This window comes from Mchenga conophoros, linkage group LG16 (genome assembly GCF_057382185.1).
Source record: "Mchenga conophoros isolate Kocher_MC1m ecotype Shallow Benthic linkage group LG16, M_conophoros_male_GT1.1, whole genome shotgun sequence".
In the NCBI taxonomy this organism is placed as follows: Eukaryota; Metazoa; Chordata; class Actinopteri; order Cichliformes; family Cichlidae; genus Mchenga; species Mchenga conophoros.
The window spans coordinates 34,643,010-34,664,914 of NC_140541.1; the positions used below are offsets into that span (position 1 = coordinate 34,643,010).

Sequence of the window (21,905 nt, forward strand, 5' to 3'; positions counted from 1 at the left end):
AGCTCTAGTTCTAAGCCAGTGCTTTTGTCAAGGGCACTTTGAAGGAGAATTAATCCCTAACCTATCGTTCCTAGAGATGACCTGTACACAGCAGTGAGAAGACATGCTGCCCATATGTTTTAGCCGAATCTTTTACTTTTGCCATGCCACGTGATCTAGGTTTGTAGGTGTTTTACCTTAAACTTCTCATTTTAAAGTAACTACCAATTTAGGTCAACTCTGAGTAATTTGAATAATCTTCTTAATCAAATATTATCTTTAACACCTCCTAACTTTGAGGAAGAGCTTTAAGAGAATTTCATAAGCCATCACAAATGACTGGTGACCTACTTCAGTCCTTTAAAATCTCCCTTTCTCATAAAACTACAGCCAATGTCTCCATGACTGAGTGGCAGTTTTATTTGGAAACAAGTCAGGCTTGTCATGCTGAAGCAAGTTTGTACCACCAGTGCTTGAGCTGGTTAAGACCAGTCTGTGGTATTAGTATTAGTCTTAGTATTGCAGTACACCCACACTAGCCACTTTAAGTATAGCTTGTTACCTACTTTCACTGCCTGAATTTTTCAAGGCACAGACTTTAGTCCATACTGACATGACAACATCACACAGTTCCAGCAGATACATACATCCTTGATGTGACTCTTCCTTTTCATCACATCCCAAAGGTACTCTATTATCTTGAGATCTAGTGACTATGGAGGACATTTGAGTACAAAGAAGAAGCTGTTCAAGAAACCACTTTGAGATGATTGGAGTTTTGGGACATGACATCAGAAGTTAGGGACATTCTAGCCATAAAAAGATGGAAATAATCAGCAACAATACTAAAGTATGCTGTGCTATAATTCTCAGTTAGGGTACTAAGGGCCCAAAATGTGCAGTGAAAGTAGCATCCATACTATCACACCACCAGCAGCACTCTGAACAGTTTAATTAAGGAAGAATTTATTTAGTTTTTCTTCAGTGATGGTTACTCCAAATTCTGACCCTACCATCCAAATGTCGAAGCAGAAATTAAGAGTCATCAGGCCAGGCAACATTTTTCCAGTCGTCTGTTGTTCCATTAGGTGAGTGTGTGCAAGCTGGTACCTCAATTTCCTATTTTTAACTGATGGGAATGGTACCTTGTGTGGACTTCTACTGATGTAGCCCATCTGCTTCAAGGTTTAACCTGTTGTGTGTCCAGAGATGCTCTTCTACATATGTTGGTTATTTAAGTTGCTGACAGTCTACACATCAACAATGCATTGTCTTATCTGAAGAACTGCTGTTCACTGGACATTTTGTGTTTCCCTGTTATGGACCTGTCCAGAGTGTAGCATGCCTCTTACCCTATGACAGCTGGGATAGGCTCGAGTCTTTTTTTTTTTTTTTTTTTTTTTTTTAGTTAAGTAAAATATTTCTCTATAAATTTTCAAGTTTTACTAGATGGCGTATGATCAAAGTGTTAAAAGGGCATTAATTGTTGCTGGATAATCTGATTTGTGGTAATGTTGAGGGCTCAAGGTCATGGCTCTGACTTCCAGAGAAGAATTCAACACGGTGTACAGATTTGTGTACAATACATGACATTACTGGTTGAAAAAAAAGACTTTAATTCAGTGCCTGGGAGAAACAGTACAGCACAGTTATAATAATAAAACAATCCCCCCCACTGATATCCACAGGTTTGTTTCAGACAGCGGTAGCATTAATGCCGTTACTCTCTGCAATTTAAGACAAGGCCAAAAAAAAAAAAGTTATTCCGGTTTTCCGCTTCCTGAGACAGCAATCACTCCAACAAAGATTAGCAGCAAGCTAATCATTTCCAGCTTAATCGCTGATAGGCTTTTATAAGGTGGAAAGACGAAAAGGGGGAAATAATCACTTTAGAATCATCAGGCTCAATTTCTATGAGAAGGAATCTTGCCCTCTGGATTCATGATTATTCATAACAGGAGTGTCGTGACCTGGGCAAAAACTGTTCTAATGCTCGGCTATCACCAGAACAAGTAAAAAAGAAGTATGCGCTTATTGTGTAAAGCTTTTCCGTGTGTGTAGTAAGGCACAGGCTCTTTACAGAAATTTTTTTTTTAAATGTTCCATATTTTGTAGATTATAAATGAGGGTATTTAGCATTTTTTAATTTTCCATTCTTTTATACTTATATAACTTCATTTAAAAATAAATATCTATTATCTTATTTCAATTTAAAATAGTCCTTAAAAGTTTGCTGTACCCCATCACAACCCACAATTCCAAACAAGAATTCAGAGGAAAAGAAATGTTGAAATCATCAATACCTATGTTATGGAGAAAAAAAATGGATATAGCAATTTTAACAAAAGGTAAGACACTGATAACATTAAAAAACAAATTAAAAACATGTAATATACAGAATTTTTAAAAAGGGCTAAAATTTGAGAAGGCTTTTAGCTTCTCTGTTGTTCTGCCCCTTGAAGAAAATATGTGCCAATGCCCCCGAGAAAAGGGACCAACACCCCTCGGTTTAACCCATCTCTTTGGCGTGTATGGAGGGGAGGAGCAGACAATGCAAAGTCTCCCTGCCGGGCGAAGTGCCGCTGGGCCAGTTCATTGGACGCCACATGTTCACAAGCTGTGTTATCAGGGAATTAAGAACAAAACATGTCTGTTTGGATGTAAAATGGATGTTTAGCTAGGGCCCAGAATTATGACAAAAAAATTTTTAAAAAGCAGGAGAATGGACATTTATTTTTTGGAGGGTGATGTGAAGGCGTTCTCAATGCAAAGGACGATGTAGGAGCCGGAGCAGCTGCTAGGGCTTTGCTGCAAGAGGTGGCCGCTATGTAGTGATGATGCCAGACCAGTCAGAGCGTGGTCGCCAGTTCGCCACGTTTCGCAGTACTGGTCTGTTTGCCGGTGGCCTTTCTTGCTTGATCCGTGCCAGACCATTTTTTCAGGCCTAGAGGTGATTAAGAACAAAAGATTGCAAATAAGCAAAAGAAACGAAAGCTGGTTAACAACCGCATGCTGGTGTTAAATATATTTATTTTTTGGGGGGTACAAAGACTCACCAAGCGCTATCCCTGAGGATGTCTCTACCATCAAAGGAGTAGATTGGTACGTTTTCCCTCATTTTGCTGGCATTGTCACCAAAGAGAGAGTCCCAACTGCTAAACAACACTTGGTTCTGCAAGGAAAAAGAAAAATAACATTTAACATAGTGACTTTATTCAGTTTTTCAGAAAGATGGTGTCAGTCATGCAGCTGTCCTTGTTGGAATGTTGGGTCTTACCTTGAGGTTTACTATGGGGACGCTGTCCCTGTCCGACCTGCGGACGATGGTGTAGAGGTCTTGAAGCTTAGAGGACAGGAAGGCTCTAAATGTTCCCTTCAGGCCGATAGCACGAGCCTGCTGGAAGCACAGGAAGTCTGCCCCACGAATCCCTCGCATGTTACCGGTGTGAGGGCTGTTCAAGGCGATGAGATGCAGCTGATAAAGACAGATTCACAAGAAGAAAATCACACAAATTTTCATTTTACTTCAACTGTGGAACAACTTAAGATGTTTTACAAAGGTCAGGGCTTTACATGATTAATGGTTTATATCAGTATCTAAGTAACGTAACGTCTCCTGGGCTGGGTTTCACAGCCTATGGAAGTGGCAGCTAGAATCCTCTATCAGATAATAATGGGATAACATTCCTCTCCCAAAAGTCAAGCAATTAAGCTCCTCAGTTCCCAAATGTCTGCCGACTGTTGTTAAAAGAAGAAGGGATTCTACATAATATTGTTTTGTTTTTATGATTTTAATTTTAGGCAAGCTAGCTAGTTTTCATCCCTATGTAAGGTAAATTAATATTTATTATATTTTTGAGCTTTTGAGTATCCACTTTACTCACTCCTGATCCCTGTATGTCGAAATGGCCAGCAGGCTCCAGCACAGGAGGGACGGGTTGTCTTTGAGGAGTGACAGGGAATCTGCTTTCCGTCTGCTGGTTGGCAAATCTTCCATCGGTATGGCCTGTGTGTGTCTGGTCTGGGAATCTGGGATCATACTTTGGAAAGTAACGGGGGTCTGCGGGTGTGGGTGCTGGAGGTTCAATGGGTTTTATCAAAGTGAAACCCTCAGAGTAATGGCCTGCTCCGTTGTTTTGGGACTGGTCCTGCGACTGCGGGTACAGAATCACAGGTGGAGGTTGGACTTCTGCCACCTCATTCTCCTTTGTGTGAAAATAGAAGAAATAATTAAGTCATATGAACGTTACAACATTTTATTTCATGGTTCTGTGAAACTTACCAGATCTCTGAAGAAAGGATTGTACTCTCCAAGCTGAAAGGAGAGGAATCAACCATTTAGTGTCGCTTTACATTAAGTTTTTCATATGTTATAAACTAGTGATACATTATGATAGTGTAAACTGGTTTTAAAGTTGATTTTATCAAATTCAAAGCACTGCACTGAAAAGTAGATAAAAGTACCATGACTTGCCGCACTCCATCGCGTACTCTCAAATAAAGGTCTGCTCTGTCTATGATGTAGATGAGGCTGCCCTCTTCCTGACGTCTGGCCGTAGCAATCATTGTGTCATATGATCTCAAAGCTGTCACCTGCACATACACACAAAAAAGACCACCATACATCAGACATATATATTTAAGAAAAATTACAAACGGTACAGTGCGTGCTGGCGGGCAGGGGCAGAGACCGTGGCGGACTGATCTCTACTAAAACTAGCAAGTGCTAGTGCTTGAGGTTGAGAGGTACTGGCTAGATATAGTTGGGCTCATGTCAACACACGACTTAGGCAGAGATTTGACAGCATTCCAGGGACACTGAGGACATTGAGTCCGAATGGACCATGTTCAGCACCTCCATTGCTGAAGCTGCTGCACTGAGCTGTGGCTGAAGTGGTTGGTGCCTGTTGTCTTAGTGGTAAACCCAAACCAGACAGTGGACACCGGAAGTCAAATTAACCATCAGGCTGAAGGCCTGACTAAGCTTATCTGGCCTGTGGGACTTCGGAGGCAGCCAATAGGTACTAACAGGCAAAGTGGAACGCGGCTCGGGCAGTGGCTGAAGCAAAACTGGGGTGTGGGAGGAGTTCAGAGAGGCCATGGAAAAAGGCTTTTGGACTGCCTCAGAGATTCTGCTGAACCATCAGGTGACTCAGAAGGGGAAAGCAGTGCTCTACCTGCACTGTATGTAGTGCAGGTGGAGTAGTGCTGACTTTAACTAAAGATATTTCTGCTTGGTGGAAGGAATTGTTCGAAGATCTCCTTAATCCCAGTGACACGTCTTCGGTAGAGGAGCAGAGTCCCGGGATGAGGGGGACGGCTCACACTGGGGGTGAAGTCACTGGGGCAGTTAAACAACTCCTTAGTGGCAGGTTCCTGGAGGTTGATGAGCTTCACACTGAGTTCCTGAATGTTTTAAATGTTGCAGTGCTGTCTTGGTTGACACGCCTCTACAATGTTGTGTGGAGATCAGGGGTGGTACCTTTGGATTGGCAGACTGGGGTGGTGTTTCCCATCTTTACGAAAGGGGACCGGAGGTTGTTCTCCAGCTATGGGGGGATCACACTCCTCAGCCTACCTGGGAAAGTCTATGCCAGGGTGCTGAAAAGGTGAGTCTGTCCATTAGTGAACCTCAGATACAGGAGAAACAATAGGGTTTTCATTCGGGCAATAAGTCGGACTTGTTCCCAGTGGGTAATGGACTCTGCCAGGGAGGAGGTGGCTAGGGAGAGGGAGGTCTGGGCTTCTCTGCTTAGGTTGCTGCCCCCGCAACCCAACCCTTGGATAAGCGGAAGACGATGGATGGATATATGAATGGGTGGGTACAAAAAATAAATCAAAAACTGCCATTCTACAGATAAATGAATTTTGTGAATTCAGAGTCTTGTGATGGAGCCATGATTAAAATTCAGTGATAGTACTCACTCCAGAGGATGGTCCAGGAGCTCCAGGTGGCCCAGGTGGGCCAGGAGGACCAGGGACACTGACAGCTTACATATATTAAAAAAAAAATAGAAACAGAAGTGCAATTTATCTCCAGTATTCAACCAGTAAAGTGCATTCAGTAAGATTAAGATGTGGCTACCTGTAAACAATTCAGATTTACAGGTTAAAACCTGTAAATCTGAATTGTTTTTTTCCCCAATAAAGAAGTGTCTTTTTTTTCTTTTTTTGTGGAAAAAGACACTTACGATAATTGGGACGATATGATCCTGAAAGGGTCCCCGGGGGTCCAGGTGGTCCTGGAGGACCTGGACGACCATCATAACCAATTCCTGGTGGCCCTGTTGGTCCAGATGGTCCAGGTGGCCCAATTATAGAATCTCCCTTTGGACCCTAATGTGGAAAAGAAAATCAGAAATTTCTGGAATATCACATCTAGATCGGGGCCAAATGTTTTTTGGTTGTATTAACAAATAAGGTCTCAGAACTCACTGGGAGGCCAGGTGGTCCTGGAGGTCCTTGGACTCCTCCAAATCGAGGGTCATAATATCCACCACCGGGCTCTCCTTTTTCTCCCTTGACACCTGATTCTCCACGCTCTCCCTTCAGTTCATTCTGTCAGAAGAAGTTCAACTTTGTTGATGAAGAAGAAATAAACTAAAAAAAAATGACTGGAGTAACAATGAGCTAGCTTACCCTCAATGTGTAGATATCAACATTAGGGGATGCTCCTGGGGAAAAAAAAAAGATGCTTTAGTGAAGCAGTTGTGTAGCGTGCTGGATATGCAGCATTATAGTTGTGCTGACAGTTCATGATCTCGGGGATCAACAATGGTCAGTGTGATCACAAAGACATGTAATTCACATGTACGAATTTCAGGCTTTAGCACTATAGTTCAACTTTTCAGGTGCTAGTAGATCAGCTGGTAAATCAAATCAAACTGTTTCACTGCCCCACGCCATTGTAATCCTCAGAGAGCAGGGTAGTTGTTTAAGAATCAAAATGAAGGAGAAGGTAATCATTGCAGTGAGTAATCACAGTGTTTTACACGAGCAGTCTGTGTCATACTAAGGGCCAATCAAACAGCTGGTTAGCATGTCAACGTTTAGCTGTCATCCCTGTGAGATTTTGCCAACAAATATACCCCCGCAAATGTCACACATGCCCACCTTCAAGTGTTGAAACAATGACCACGTGTGAGTCTTTCCTTATAAAATTTATTTTTCCATTAATGCATTCAGTCAATACTACCAGTATATTTGGATCCAGATTAGGGAGGTCAACAAGTCGACTAATCATCGCTGTTGTCACTAGTTGATACCAGACGTACTAGTCATTAATCTAATTGTTAAAATATTAATTGATGCCCAAAGCCAGAAAATTAATGTCTCCTAAAAAAAATTTTGTAGCCATCTGCCATCAGATTGTTGTTGAGAAAAGCCATAAATCTGTTAGCAGAGTTTTTGTTAAAACTATTATTGCAGGTTCAATTGGCAGAAATGAGCTTTCTCCAAAAGGTGGATGGGCTCTCTCCCACCTGTGATAGGGTGAGGAGTTCAGTTAACTGGGAGCTGTTCAAAGTAGAGGACGCAATAAATGGTTTAAAATGCCTTTGTTAGTTTTTGATATTTTCAATTAAACAGTTCTCAAATTTAACCTAAATCTGAGTGTTTCTTAGTCTTAGACTAGTCGGTTAGTCGACTAAGAAATTAGTCACCAGGAACAACTCTAATCCAGATTATTTGTGTTGCACTTATTCAGATTTTACTATTGCTGGGTTAGTAGTAAACGCGCATTTACAGACAACAGCTGCAATCTGCTAGCGACCAAAGCAATCACTAGGAGGTTTTTGGTGTAGCACCTTCTTTGTATGTGATTTCACTTATTGAGAGCCAGAAACTTCCGGGAACTATTCCCAACCAATCGCAGATTACACACTTCCCTCGCAGTATAGCACATAACTCTTTAAGCAGTATATGCACGACTTTACGTGAGAAACGTCAACAGAAAAGATTGCACAACCCTTTAAAATCATAAAGGAATGAAATTTCATTTATTCTTAATTCAAAAATGAGGATTTACCTGGGATCCCTGGAAGTCCAGTCTCACCACGCTCCCCTTTTTCTCCTTTAATTGCTACAACACAAAATACAAAGTTTTTCACATTACAAAATTACTCATAGCTCTCTGCAGGTTTAAATATCATTGAACCCTTGAAAGCCATGTGCTCTACTGCCAGTGACTTCTTCATTCTTTTTTTTCAAATCTAGACTTGAAAGCTTAATCTCCTGACAGTGGAGTGTATATCCTTTGCAGGCTGAAGGAGCAGAACTGAAATTAAATTCATAGATTGCACTGTTTATCTCTGCAGACACTTTGAACCCTTTAAAAATCCTTCCTCCTTTCCCCTCCCATATTTACTGAACCTCTCTACTGTGATCCTTCTTTTTGATTAATTTAATCTGACCATATATTTTTGTAATGTATTTATTTTTACACACTAAAACAATAAAACAAGTGAAGATGACATACCTGGATAATTCCTTTCATCATAGCGCTGTTAACAGAAGGGAAACAATCAACAACAACAACAGAGGAAAATAATCGGTAGGGAAGATGAGACATGACCAGATTTTTGGGAAGCTGTGTACTCACATTGAAACGGTCTAAAGGACTGGCTGGGCTAGGGGGTCCTGGTGGCCCAGGTGGTCCTGGAGGGCCAGGCACTCCCTAATGAAAACAAAGATATTCAATATTTTTGGAGGACTCAATAATTTTGTGAGTTTAATATAACTGACTGTAAAGCTTTGGCTGGGATTAAATGTGGCCACTCTTGGAGAAATGTGTTTGGCAACATAACATTTGGCATTTAAAAACAAAAGAAGAGTAGAGTAGGTTGTTTTGTGTGAGGAAAGAAGTGCAGCTCTTTTTTAATGAATCACAAGTTGCTTTAGTAATGCTTAGCTAAATGAAAGTTCACTTGAATGCAGTATTTAGAACCTAAGGTGTCATTGTTGAATTTAGTTTCATTAAAAGATTAAAAAACAGAGCTAACAAATTAATGATGCTCAGTATATGTTTAGTTATGAAAGCTAAAACCAAAAAAATAGAAAAGGGGGAAAAAAGACTTACATATTTGTTGGGGTTAAAAAAAACTTTTATAATGTGCTAAAATTAACCTTTTAAGTTGAAAGTGACTCTGTATTTACACTCAGTGTCAAGAGTTCTGTGTGATTGCCAGTTGTGTTTTAAAGTGACCTTTAACATGGGAGCAGGGAAGTCACACAATGCCTGTAAAATACAGGCTTGAGGGATGTAAAGTAAGCCAATGTCATCAAACCATCTTTGTTGCTAAGCCTCCCAAGCTAAGGTATTGATAATAGTATTAATACTTACAGGGTAGCCAAAGCCAGATCCAACCCCTGGCTCTCCTTTCTCACCCTTATATCCATTTATCCCAGGACGACCCTGAAGGGAGAAAGTTATTGATTTATTTGTCTTTTGTTGAACTTGGACAATAGAAACAAAAAGATAAAAACCACACTAAGGTCAAAAGTAAAAAATGGTATAGAATACACTTCACTATGGTCAGTATTTAGTAAAACAATAAGAAAGAAGCACTTACAGGTCTTCCAGGCATTCCAATTTCACCTTTCAGTCCAGGAGGCCCATATGGTCCCTGCACATATAAATTATATAATTAAACGCGCTGTCAATTGACTGGTGATTGAATAAGGTAATTGAAACAGTTTCAGTACATTAACCAAAAAAAGTCTTAGAAATGGAAAACCTTACAGGGGGCCCAACAGGTCCTGGAAGTCCTCTGTCTCCCTGCATGCATGGTTTGGGGGGATGATTAGTTTCAAGAACAAAATGATCATCACAAAATACACCAAAGACCATGAGTACATTAATGCATAATAGATAGAAATCCAGATAGTCAAATTCACTGAGACTCACCTTTGGACCAGCTAGCTGTGCCAAATTCAGAAAATTTCCATCAGGGCCAATAACCAAGCCTGGCTCCCCTTTTTCACCCTGAACACAGAGCACCAAGACAACAAATACTCAATGACAGAAATGATCAGAGCAGCCAAATTAAGAGTCTAACATATAATGTAGACTTTACCTTCTCACCATAGCCTGGAGGACCAGGATCTCCTCGGTCACCTTTTGGCCCCATTGGACCCTGCAATATATTAAAAAAATACAATAAAATACATGAAAACATTAGATGAGTTAGATTTGACAGCACCCAACATTTTGTTACCATGAAGCAAATAAGCCAATATAATGGGCCTTATCATTGACATTCGTATAAAGAATCATTTGTTGATGGCTAAATTAATAAATACAGATATTGGTACGTCACCTGCCTACACACCCTATCCTCCTGATTTACATACAAGCTAGCGCTCCAAACGTGTTTATCTCAAAGTAATCCCTGACTAATACAGCATTACAGTATTGTTTCAAAAGAATAAAATGATATCATCTGATGTCCCACATTCATGTAATTACATATTACATTTTTAATATTGTGCATATAGTTATGCAAGAAAACACAATTATGTAACAGAGGCAAACTCACAGGAAATCCAGCTCGACCAGGTAAACCAGGCCCACCCTGTAGAGGAAAACAAAACCACACACCTCTGTTTAACTTGATTAGATCAGTTTTATTCATTTTCCTTAATACCAGCCAAACATTTGTTTACCACTAACTATGAGCAAATCCACACACAGTTTATGGCTAACACAAATTAAGGCTAAAAATGCAGGTTGTGAAGTTAAGTGCTGCTTTTGCTTGGTGTAGGTGAATGAAAACCAGTGTTTGTTTCTTGGCTGTCACTTTTCCACAGTTGTTACAACACTGTAAATTTGTAATGAGCAGTGAGGTTTCTTTTGAACACCATAATTGTATACTCTGCTGTGCGGTATAAATCTTGGTAGAAGCTGTTTGTCATGTTTCAGTTGACAGCCCATTTTATAAGGGAACTATTCCTTATAGTCACAAATGCAAACATTTAAAAATATGGCAGAAGAAGTTGTAAAATATTCCCCTGGATGTTTCTTTTGAGTACGACTTACTTTTCCAGTGGGACCCTGCTGCCAACATCAACTTCAAAATGGGCTTTGGCCCTTATTTGCCAGTATCAGCAAATATCGAGGCTGGTATGGATCTACAGGTCCATGCTCACCGTGATACCAGTGTTAGAGCTGTTTTGTAACATGTTGATATTGGTATTATTGTGCAATATTGTGTAAGTCCAGGTTTTTCCACTGTGTGATTACAGAGCCTATGCATATTTCATGCAGTATGCATAAAGGCGAATAAGCATTAGTTGGTTGAAATTGTTTTTGGTTTTTTTTTTTCTTTTCAAAGGCCATCGGCTGAGATTCTCCCACAGATTGTGGATTCGCCTGATGATTAGAAATGAAGGAATAACTTACTGGTACCCTTTGAGGGTAACCAAAGCTGCATGATTCAACATTAGGAAACAAAATTGTAGGACGTCCTGGTAAATTGTATAAAAAAATGTTAGTGTTAATACCAATTGTAACATTTCTGGGTTGTGACATGGACCACAAGCATGCTTGAATCTGTGCAAGTAACATGAAGTGAAACTCCTCTTTGTCTTTAGTCCAAAAACACCTTCAGAGTTCAAACATACCTGAGAGCCAGCTCTGCCAACGACTTCATCAATCTGTGGAAAAGGCAGACATTACCATCAGGTTTGGATTTTAGCTTCATACAGACTCAAACAGCAGTGCTCATCTCTTGTTACTTACATTGCCTGATGTCTGGTAGACGATTTGTCCTGGTGGTCCAGGTGGACCTGGTGGACCGGGTAGTCCAGTTCCATCTCGACCTGGTTCACCCTAAAACCAGAAAGAAAGAGGAAAAAAAATTTATTAGCATCCAGTAGTGAAAGCTTATCACATAATCAACATGACAGAAGGTTAAGGAAGGCTACTGTGGTAGGAGATATCATTCGTGTTATATCTTAGTAATGAGTGCTTTGTAGTAAAACAAGTGCAATCATAATTACAAATGATATTCACCATCTGTCCTTTGTCTCCTCTGTCACCCTTTGATCCCTGTAAAATTCAAAGAGTGAGATACTTTAGCAACAGAGAAACCTGTATGTCAAATGACCGGTCTGCAGACTAACCTAATTACATGAAACGTTCAAACAACAAACGTTGTTTTGTTTTTTTTCTTTCATATATCAGTTTTAATATAATATCAGTCCATGAATGCCAACATGAAAAATTCTATTCCAAAGATAAAGATAAAAACTTGGAGAAATTATATCATATGTAAATATTCTTCAACTAATCTGTCTAATTCAGAGATTTAATTTAATCTTTATTTATTAAGTTGTTTTTGTTGGGGGGTTTTTACCGGAGGTCCAGGGAAGCCATCCAGGCCTGGTTGCCCATCTCTTCCAGCAGGACCTCCATCACCCTTCTCACCTGGTCTGCCGGGCAAGCCGGGGTTACCCTGCAGAAGAACACTCAATTTGAGTTGGTGGCAAACAAAATTATAAACGAAGAAGAAGAAAATGGCAGCAAACAGGAAACAGAGCAGGAACTTGAACTTCTAAATCTTGCTTCCTTGACTTAATGTGGAACACATCAAGCTAGATTTGATGTTTCAAACTCAGCGTAGGACTATGTTTTGCAAGCAGGAGGGCAAAACCTAATGCAAAGGACAATGATAATCAGTGTCGACTGTTGGCTGGATGGATGTTGGTCAACAACTAATTACATTTAAGGACATGTTGTTGTTATTTGTGATCATACTCCAAGCTTTCCACCTCAACATAAATTATAATTTACTTACTGGAAGTCCAGGTAATCCAGGAGGACCCTGAAAGCACATATTTGTTTGGGTTATTTGGTAGTTCATGTATAGCTTCTTCATCCTTCATCATGTATTTGCAGTTTCCTCGTAAAAATTGTTTGAACAGTTCTAAAAACATTCTTACAGAAATCTGCAAGCGAGAGATCATGTTGGTCAGAAACCTTTTAATCAGGTGGCTTAATAGACTCTTGATAAACCCTTGATGGAACCATATTTGATCATTTAAATGGACATCAAAACTGGCCATCCCATAACTCACTGTAAGGTTGAGTTTCTTCTAGCCAATCAGGAAAGATCGGGTTATGTGACAGCTAGTGACATTAGTGTATCTGACCTATCAGCAATGGCCCAGAACCATGTCAGAATTTGGAAAATTGAGTTTTTCATCCTTACCTACGCCAAAATTTATGGTTATAATATCAGAACTAACTGTGGTAAGTTGATGAAACCCTTGGATTATATATAGTTCAATAGGTATTGTTAGGGTTGGATTTCTAGAAATTTGGTGATACCATATTGGATCACATGACTTGGTCATTTAAAACTAACACAAGTGGTGGTAGGTCAGTTATTCACGAATGCACCAAAAGCATTTACCAAGCCATACTTGTTATTTCTAAAAAGAAAAAAAAGAAAAAGTACCTTATCATAAACTCACTGTAGGACAGTAGTGGTCAACAGTATATTGGATGTTGCCATGACTACACAGTGATCGAATACAAGGTTTACCCCATTTTAAGGGCTTTTTAGGCTTCATATACAGGAATATGTAAATTTGTTTGTTTGGTAAATGGCCTGTATTTGTATAGTGCTTTACTTAGTCCCTATGGACCCCAAAGCACTTTACACTACATTCAGTCATCCACCCATTCACACACACATTCACACACTGGTAATGGCAAGCTACATTGTAGCCACAGCTGCCCTGGGGCGCACTGGCAGAGGCGAGGCTGCCGTACACTGGCACCACCGGGCCCTCTGACCACCACCAGTAGGCAATGGGTGAAGTGTCTTGCCCAAGGACACAACGACCGAGACTGTCCGAGCGGGGCTCGAACCAGCAACCTTCCGATTACAAGACGAACTGCCAACTCTTGAGCCACGATCGCCTCGTTTTTAATCCAAGTACCGTTAAAATGATTTAGTCAGTCAATATTTGTAATTTGTTTTGATTTATGAATGAAAAAAGGGCTGCAACATAATGTTATTTTAACTTACTTTGTTATATTTTCAGTTTCTATGGTAATATATTTTGTTTTCACTAATTCTAAACTTCCTTGTTATTGTTCCTTCAAAGTTGCCTGGATTTTGCTTTAAAATGCTTCCTGCTTGTCTCTTTTATGGAAGCCAGCCCATCAAGTACCATACTGTAGAACAGCACAACCTATATAAGGGTGTATACACGTGCTCAGTTCGGTGAATGAACATTTCCATGTATTATAAAGGGTTAAGCAAGTACTATTGCTTATTCAAATTTTTACTCTGAATTTAAGCCTTATATAAAATTATCTTCCAAAGTCGATAAGAACACGTGTACCTGTATTCCATCTGGTCCTCCGATGCCAGGACGTCCATTGAAACCACCAGCAGAGCCCTCCATGTCATCCTTCAAATGAAATATTTTAAATTGCATTTTTGGAGATTAAATGTTTTTTGCAAAAGAAACATAGTAAAGCTAGCATGTCACTAGTCTGTCACATTTTGGATCGTGGGAGGGGAAAACTCTGGAAACTGATTGAAACATTTCCAGTAAATATTTTAACTTATAAGCCAATCACTATATATACGTAACTAAATATGTCTACTTTCACCCAACCATTCATCCATTTTCTGCAGCTTATCCCGGTTGGAATGATGGGCGCAGCAGTCTAAGCAGAGAAACCAGACCTCCCTCTGCTTGCCCACCTCCTCTACCTCTTCAAAGATCAGGTCATGCCTCAGTGTGGAGGTTGCCCCTCCCTGAACCCGTATCTGCCTGAGGTTTCTTCCCTTAAAAGGGAGTTTTCCCTTCCACTGTTGCCAACTGCTTGCTCATAGCGGGTTGTCTGATTGCTGGGGTTTCCTCTGTATTATTGTAGTGCACTGCAAAAACTCAAAATCTTGCCAAGTATATTTGTCTTATTTCTAGTAGAAATATCTCATTACACTTAAAATAAGACAAAATCAGCTACAAAGCAACATTCTAATAAGATATAGGAACTTGTTAGAATGTAATGCACCTTGAGGTAATGGTTGCTAGGATTCAGTGCTATACAAGTAAAATGTACCTTATCATGATAACTTACAAATCCAACTCGATAACTTGGTCCAGGAGGCCCGGGAGGTCCAGGAGATCCAACTGGTCCCCTGGGTCCAGGCAGACCAGCTAATCCTGGCTCTCCTTGAGTTCCTGGTAAACCACGTTCTCCTTGAGCACCCTGTAGGGCAAAAATTAAATAAATTAATCAAAGCAAATAAGAGATTTAATACTTAGTAGACTGCATAATAAACAACAGTCGCCTCACAAGTGTCTTGAGGTGACTGTTTTTGTGATTTGGCACTGTATATATATATATATAAAACTGAATTGAATAAATAAAGCTACAATGTGTTTTTAATTAATTGGCATCATGTATCATCCAAAACTAAACATGCAGCCATCAGAGTACTTGGAAGGAGTTTTCAAAGCACACACTGTTTTGCACAAAACCCATGCTCACTGTCCTGGGACTAAATTTAGATGTCAGAATATGTGAAATAAAACACATCCAATTCTCAGATTAGACTTAAAGTCAAGTCTGCAACTGACAGTATTTGACAGACATTTGCATATTGTTAGAAGACACAAATCCTCTTTGATGACTGACACGCTGGAGCCCAGTTACCTGCAGATGGGAAGGCTTAGGAGAGGAGGAGGAGGATAAATAGTGAGGCAGCAGATTGGTGAGAAAAGAAAAGTAGGAACTTGGCTGAGGAAGAGAAAGGGATAGGAAAAGTTTTAGAAGTATTACATGACATACTGGTTATCCTGTGGGTGCCTCTACATAGTTGGAGATCCCAAAAGTGTGCCATAAACTTTGAAATGTACTTACCTTCTTCTCAGGATTGTCTAAACAATTTTTAATTACTAAAACAAGTTACATCAAGAGCACTTTATGACACTAACTTTGAGATAAAATCTTTAAAAAGGAAAGGAGAGAGAAAAAAAACAGGTCATCAATTCACACCTTTTCTCCAATTGCTCCTGGAAGACCCAGCTCGCCAGCATCACCCTATTTTAGGAAACACAGTGACAACACTTATCAACACCATTTAAAGTTGAATAGAAACTTGAAATAAGAACTATGAACAATTTTCTTACTTTCAGAAAATCTAAAAGCGGCTGTGGACATGTTGTGTCTAATGCCTGTCCAAAGACTGAGCAATTTACTCATCAGCATTCGCTTAGTAGCTTATAGTTGGTAGCCAGTAGACATTTAAGGATATAGTTGCATAGAAAACTCTTGCTACTGTATTTCCCACCCCTAATATTTCTGGTTGAAATGAGTAGCGTTTGTGTCATGTGTCACAGTATCCTTTGCTCCCAGTGGTACTCAGCTTAGATGAATCTTTTTTGGAATTTAGATTCGTTTAATCCAGTACCAAGTACTTTGGATCGCCAACACTTAGCTTACCTGTCACACCACCAAATCACTGAAATTTCTCGGAGACTTCCTGTAGAGGCTTCCAGTGTCTTTCAGGATTCACACTCGCATTTACATCTATGGAAAATTTAGGACTACCAGTTGTCCAGTCCGGAGGGGAAACTAGAAAGCCCGGAGATCCACACATTCCTTTCTATCCAACACTTGGAAGGTCAAAGCTAGTTAGCATAGCTTGAAAACGTTTTTTATTGCAGTTCTCTCTGGATTTTAATTTTTGCTCTTGATATCTGAACCCCAGCAGCTACTGCACACTTTAATAAACTAGCGTTTATTACACATTAGACGAAATGTCATTTTAGATCAGATTTATTTAGTTCTTAGAGAAGAAACCGTTATCTTCATAGTCTTTACCTTCTCCCCATTAGGACCAGGAGCTCCTGGTTTGCCATCAGTACCTGGTATGCCAGGCAAGCCCTAGAGGCCAAAAGATTAGGATCAGATAGACATTCTTAGCTGATTATTGATATTTGGTTAGACTGAGAAGTTACTTCAGAGAGTTTGAGTGTTGATATATGTATTAATTAGTCATGTTGTGAGCCTGACACTTACAGGTTTACCAGGTGCTCCATCTTTTCCTGGTGGTCCAAATGCTGCAGAACTCGATGCTGTTTCAGCTGTAGAGGCGCCGGGAAGACCAGGTGGTCCGGGGGGGCCTGGTGGACCTGGTAGCCCAGGTAGACCCTGCATTTAAAAACAAAACAAAAACATTCATTACATTTAGACTTTCACCTCAATATAAACATATATAAACAAAACCCTGGATAATTAAAGAAGTAATGTTTTTTTTCTCACCCGAATAGATTCCAGATCAGGGAATCCTGAGGCCTCCATATCCTCAAAGGTCTGAAATATATTTGAAATTAGGATAATCTCTTAAAAACAATCATTAAGTACTAAAATCAGCTGAAACTCACAGATCTGAATCCTGGTCCTGGGGGTCCTGGAGGACCTGGAGGCCCCCTCGGGCCTGCATGACCTTCTCCACGGTCTCCCTGTAGGTACAACATTTGTTAAGACAAGGTAGGTCTGCTCAGCACATGTGCACATTAAATGATTCTTTTTACAGCTTCTGTTTTTTTTCCTTTCCTGTTACCCTGTCAGTGTATCTTACCTTCTCTCCTTTGGCTCCAGGGTCTCCTGGGGTTCCAGGGAAGCCTGGAGGTCCTTGAGCACCCTGTATTGAGAAAATCATCATGTTAGGGCAGTTGAGATGTTGTGAGATGCCTATTCTGTATTTAAAGTCATACATTATTAAAAACAACTTACAGTTTTTCCATCCTCACCAGGATCACCCTGCAGGATGAATAAAGAATGACATGAGTTAGAAGTCAGACTAGTATGTAAATAAATCAGGTTGGCCACAGATTTTAAATTCAGGGCCCTGTGAGTAGGATGTAGAAGTATCTCACAACAGGAACTACTGACATTCAAGCAAACTGATGTGTTGTCAGATTAATTAGCTTCCTTAGTTTTCTTGTATTTTATCAGTTTGTGTTTTCTCAAGTTTCGGTGCTTTGCACTCTCTCAGCACTATGTGAAAACAATCAGAATAATATATGTAAACATGCAAACCGTGACAGATACAGTAACGTTGGTTCAACAGTAACAGAACATTTGTTGTGTTTGGTGTTTTCTAGTAAGCAAATAATTTTCAGTCCACTAACTGGCTCTCCATCAGCTCCTGGAGTTCCCTGGGGTCCTGGTGCTCCGGGTGGTCCTCTGGGCCCGGGAACTCTCGAAACAACTGAGCCGTCACTGCCGACTGTATACTCGGGTGCAGGTCCTGGAGAACCAGGGGGCCCCGGGGGTCCAGGTGGGCCTGGCTCGCCCTTTACACCTTTATATCCAAAGCCTGCGCTGCCCTAGAAATGGAAAGCATTGTTGCAGGAAAAACGTTGAAATGTAATATTCTCACTGTTTGTCTTTCTAAAGTGCATCTGTAACATTCTTCTCAGTGATAACAACTAGAGAAACGATACAAACAGTTAAACTGGATTTGTAAGGCACTATTTTTGGAGTGTGGCTAACATTTAACAGCTAAATGTTAGCTACTTAAGAGCCCAAATGCATCACTGGAAATCTGATGCACGTTAAGAGGTTTGAAGCAGAGTTGTTCACCCAAGGAACCATGAAGAGCAGGCACACCCATTTAATTTTAGTAGTTTATTACATTTGTGTTATTCAGCGACCAAAATCATAGAGCTACAAGTGAGCCAGAGGGAAATCTCTTACTTACCTTTTCTCCCTTTGTCCCAGATTCTCCCTGAAAATAGAAGAGACAGTAAAGTCAATGATGAAACAATTTCTCTATTTAGACCTGAAAAAATAGCAGGCATGAAGCACATCCCCAGTGTCTCATACTGTGGCTGAGGTGGCATCAATAGAAATCAAATCCAGAATCAAAACCACATTCACTTAAAAAAAATGCTACACATGATCATATTTCACTTGTTGCATGTCAGTTTCACAATTTTGCCTGTGCATAAATTTAGATCACCTCACTTTATGCATGTGTGTCATGGCAGAAGATAATGAGGTCAGTATAGATTCATTTTGATTTTCTCGTTTTCCGTGATCATTGTGCATTTTGACTTTCACAATTACGAAATAAGAACACAAATGTAGTTTTCTTTCAGAATAAAATAAAAACTATGACGCATGAAGCTGTCTGTCAGAGTGTTTGTTTCTTTGCCTAAAAAAACTTTCTAGACTATCAGAAGTTAAGCAACCAAACTTGGGACACACGTCCATCTCTGAAGCCCCTGAAGGTTCTCATCTATGTTGGACATTATTATATCACCATGATGCTTGGCAACCACTTAGATGCTAAAAACAGCCCATTTTATCCAACAGCACCTTATAAAAGCATCCTGTCATTCTATTTATAGCCACAAATGTTTAATTATATTATATATTATGTTCCCTTGCAAACACAGAGCAATGTGCTAAATTAATTATTTTCAGCATATCAACAACATCTAGCACCCCCCAATGTGATAAAGTACATTAGTTTGCCAGTAGCACAAATAGGCCAATCAACAAAATACAAGACTGTCAGTAATGTGTTGATATTCCATTAGAAATTTGCTGCACCCTCTAGTGTTCCTTCAGGGTATTTTTACCACATCTTCTTCACTGCTACTCTTATCTTTTCCAACCAATGGTAAGGCTCTTGAAGTGTGGCTCTTAGTAACAACTTATGTTAAGATAAGGAAAGGATACACTAATGTATGCTTCATTCATCAACGATCGTTTAATGATATAGCACATAGAGTGAGGCCGTGAAAGCGTTTTCATTTAATTTGAGCCCTTAAAACGTGGACAAACATTATTATAACTAACAAAGCTGACATAACTTCATAACCCAATATAAAAATAACAATTTTAAGCCAAAACTCACTATTCTACAGACAAACGGTTGTGCTGTCCAAACATGCATCCTTCAGGAAGCCTTAAATAAGAAACTGTTTCAAGCATCACCAGGTAACTACATTTATTTTATCCACCATAAAGGCTGAAACGTGTCTTTGAGTCCAAACCTTGTCTCCACGGGATCCACTCCTTGAGCTGGAGCCAGAGCCTGCTTCTCCCTTCGGCCCAGCTGGACCCCTCTCTCCCTTCTCTCCTCTGTCCCCTTTGTCGCCCTTTTGTCCTTTAGCCTCGACTGGCCCGAGAAAAACAACAGCAGAGGGGAGAGTCGTTAATATCCTCATGAAAACCTCTCAAAAATGAGTAACGACTGTATCCCACATCCCAAACAATAAACAGGATATTTCCTGCTCCCAAAAGAAGAGGAAGGGGTAAAAGAAAATTACTTTTTGCCTGATGGCGCATGAATCTGTGTGTGTGCACAGCCATAATTTTCAGCCACGCAAAGGTTTAACGGTGGTCACACCCACATGCACAGATACCATGATGATATTCACGTGTGACCGGGTTTGACCTCCAACTGTTCTCAGTTTGAACATGAAGCACAGCAAAATGATGCCCACTGCAAGAACATCTTTAGTATTCCAGGTTTAAGAAAAAAAAAATAGCTGGAATAAAATAATGCCACAAGAAACAGCATCAGCAGCCCAAGCCAACAGGAAACTATTCCTGCACACGTCTTCAGTTCTCTAATTTGTTTAAGAAATTTAATATTTCTTAAATATTAACTTTTTCCACTTCCTTGCTCATTCACTCTTAGTTCTTCTAAATTTCTCTGTGAATGTAGTTTTTCAGGGCATTACAGCCATCAATGCCCAAACTTTAACATTTCACCACCGTTAATGAATTCAGAAGCATTTGCGTATATGCATGCACTCCTGTACCTGTTTGCATGTTTAATCCATGTGAAGTCGTGCTTGATAGCTACACATGCCATAAGCAGAGCATCTCGACAGACAGCAGAAGAGATGCAGGATTTGGATGCTTTGTCTGTGTTTTTAAAACTCCCCTCAACCCACCTTGTGGCCCACGAAGGAAGGGGCTGGACTCCACAGAAAGTGAAACGTACTGGGAGTCCCTTGCTGAACACAATATAAAAATACAGTGTAAATGACGTTTCCAGAATTCCTCGAGTCAGCTACAAAGTAGTTTTGGGACACAAGCCAAACATTTTGTTCATTAAGCTCTAATAGTAAACAGTTTTTTTTTCTCCTGTGTCAAAAGTTTTGTTACTGTTTTGTCATCATCAAGCGTGGGTGCAAACCAGAGCCATTAGCAACATAATGCTTGGACATGATCTGCAGCCTACCTGAAAATGCAACGATAGTTAGGCTTGGGCAGTACTACAGTGAGAGTACACAGAGTGCTTAGTAATCCAAACATATTTTGGCTGAATTGAAGTAATGTATTATAGCACACTACATAAAAACACCATCAGAGGGCAGTATGTACTAGTAAACAGCTGAGCTAAGTAAACTGAACGACTTTAAGATTAGATGAAGCATAACTAGGAAAGTGTTGATAAACTGGTGATTAAGGTAAGCCAGACAATACAGAAAGCCTGTAGCTTAAGAGGGCAGCACTTTAAAATGGCGAAGTGGCCAACATCACTAACTCCTGGGCAGGTGTCCAGATGCAGGCAGCTGTAACAACTTGTAGTCTACTAGGTTTCATATCTGTTAATTCCAGTCACAAAGTGGACCTTAAGACTTTGTTTATGCCATTTGTGCCTTTTAGAGCAGTTTGAAAATGATATAGTTTGCTGTGAGATATAGACCTTTCAAGCAGTTTGTGCTTCAGGCTTGATGACTGAACATGTCGCATTTTATTCGTCTCTTACTCTGCACTACTTTGAGTATGTAAGTGTGTTTTTGGACTGTGCACATACAGTCTAAGCCAGCGGTCCCCAACCCCCGGGCCTCGGCCCGGTACCGGTCCGTGAGTCGTTTGGTACCGGGGCCGCGAGAGTTGAGGCTCAAGTGTGAAATGTATAGTTTTC

General features: G+C 40.2%; 1 protein-coding gene across 4 annotated transcripts in view; it reads right to left on the bottom strand.

Annotated features, from left to right (window-relative positions):
- Nucleotides 1-1,571: 1,571 nt before the first annotated feature.
- col18a1a (collagen type XVIII alpha 1 chain a) overlaps nt 1,572-21,905 on the bottom strand; it is a 40,785-nt gene continuing 20,451 nt past the window's right edge. For 2 of the 4 annotated variants that reach the window (XM_085249473.1, XM_085249474.1), the window contains exons 6-42: nt 20,926-20,988; nt 20,017-20,141; nt 18,714-18,740; nt 18,142-18,339; nt 17,744-17,770; nt 17,589-17,651; nt 17,392-17,469; nt 17,270-17,320; nt 17,027-17,158; nt 16,829-16,891; nt 16,001-16,045; nt 15,080-15,211; nt 14,332-14,400; nt 12,774-12,800; nt 12,333-12,431; nt 11,990-12,025; nt 11,717-11,806; nt 11,599-11,631; nt 10,515-10,550; nt 10,053-10,112; nt 9,884-9,961; nt 9,719-9,754; nt 9,549-9,602; nt 9,320-9,391; nt 8,579-8,653; nt 8,456-8,480; nt 8,006-8,059; nt 6,619-6,653; nt 6,415-6,537; nt 6,171-6,315; nt 5,905-5,969; nt 4,444-4,572; nt 4,262-4,294; nt 3,864-4,184; nt 3,257-3,454; nt 3,036-3,151; nt 1,572-2,923 (exon numbers count right to left, since the gene is read on the bottom strand). In XM_085249473.1, the coding sequence (XP_085105599.1) occupies nt 2,710-2,923; nt 3,036-3,151; nt 3,257-3,454; nt 3,864-4,184; nt 4,262-4,294; nt 4,444-4,572; nt 5,905-5,969; nt 6,171-6,315; nt 6,415-6,537; nt 6,619-6,653; nt 8,006-8,059; nt 8,456-8,480; nt 8,579-8,653; nt 9,320-9,391; nt 9,549-9,602; nt 9,719-9,754; nt 9,884-9,961; nt 10,053-10,112; nt 10,515-10,550; nt 11,599-11,631; nt 11,717-11,806; nt 11,990-12,025; nt 12,333-12,431; nt 12,774-12,800; nt 14,332-14,400; nt 15,080-15,211; nt 16,001-16,045; nt 16,829-16,891; nt 17,027-17,158; nt 17,270-17,320; nt 17,392-17,469; nt 17,589-17,651; nt 17,744-17,770; nt 18,142-18,339; nt 18,714-18,740; nt 20,017-20,141; nt 20,926-20,988 (3,227 nt within the window). In that variant the 3' untranslated portion in view covers nt 1,572-2,709. Of the gene's footprint in view, nt 2,924-3,035; nt 3,152-3,256; nt 3,455-3,863; nt 4,185-4,261; nt 4,295-4,443; nt 4,573-5,904; nt 5,970-6,170; nt 6,316-6,414; nt 6,538-6,618; nt 6,654-8,005; nt 8,060-8,455; nt 8,481-8,578; nt 8,654-9,319; nt 9,392-9,548; nt 9,603-9,718; nt 9,755-9,883; nt 9,962-10,052; nt 10,113-10,514; nt 10,551-11,598; nt 11,632-11,716; nt 11,807-11,989; nt 12,026-12,332; nt 12,432-12,773; nt 12,801-14,331; nt 14,401-15,079; nt 15,212-15,658; nt 15,743-16,000; nt 16,046-16,828; nt 16,892-17,026; nt 17,159-17,269; nt 17,321-17,391; nt 17,470-17,588; nt 17,652-17,743; nt 17,771-18,141; nt 18,340-18,713; nt 18,741-20,016; nt 20,142-20,925; nt 20,989-21,905 lie in introns of all 4 variants that reach the window. The other 2 variants (XM_085249471.1, XM_085249472.1) reach the window with 2 other exon arrangements.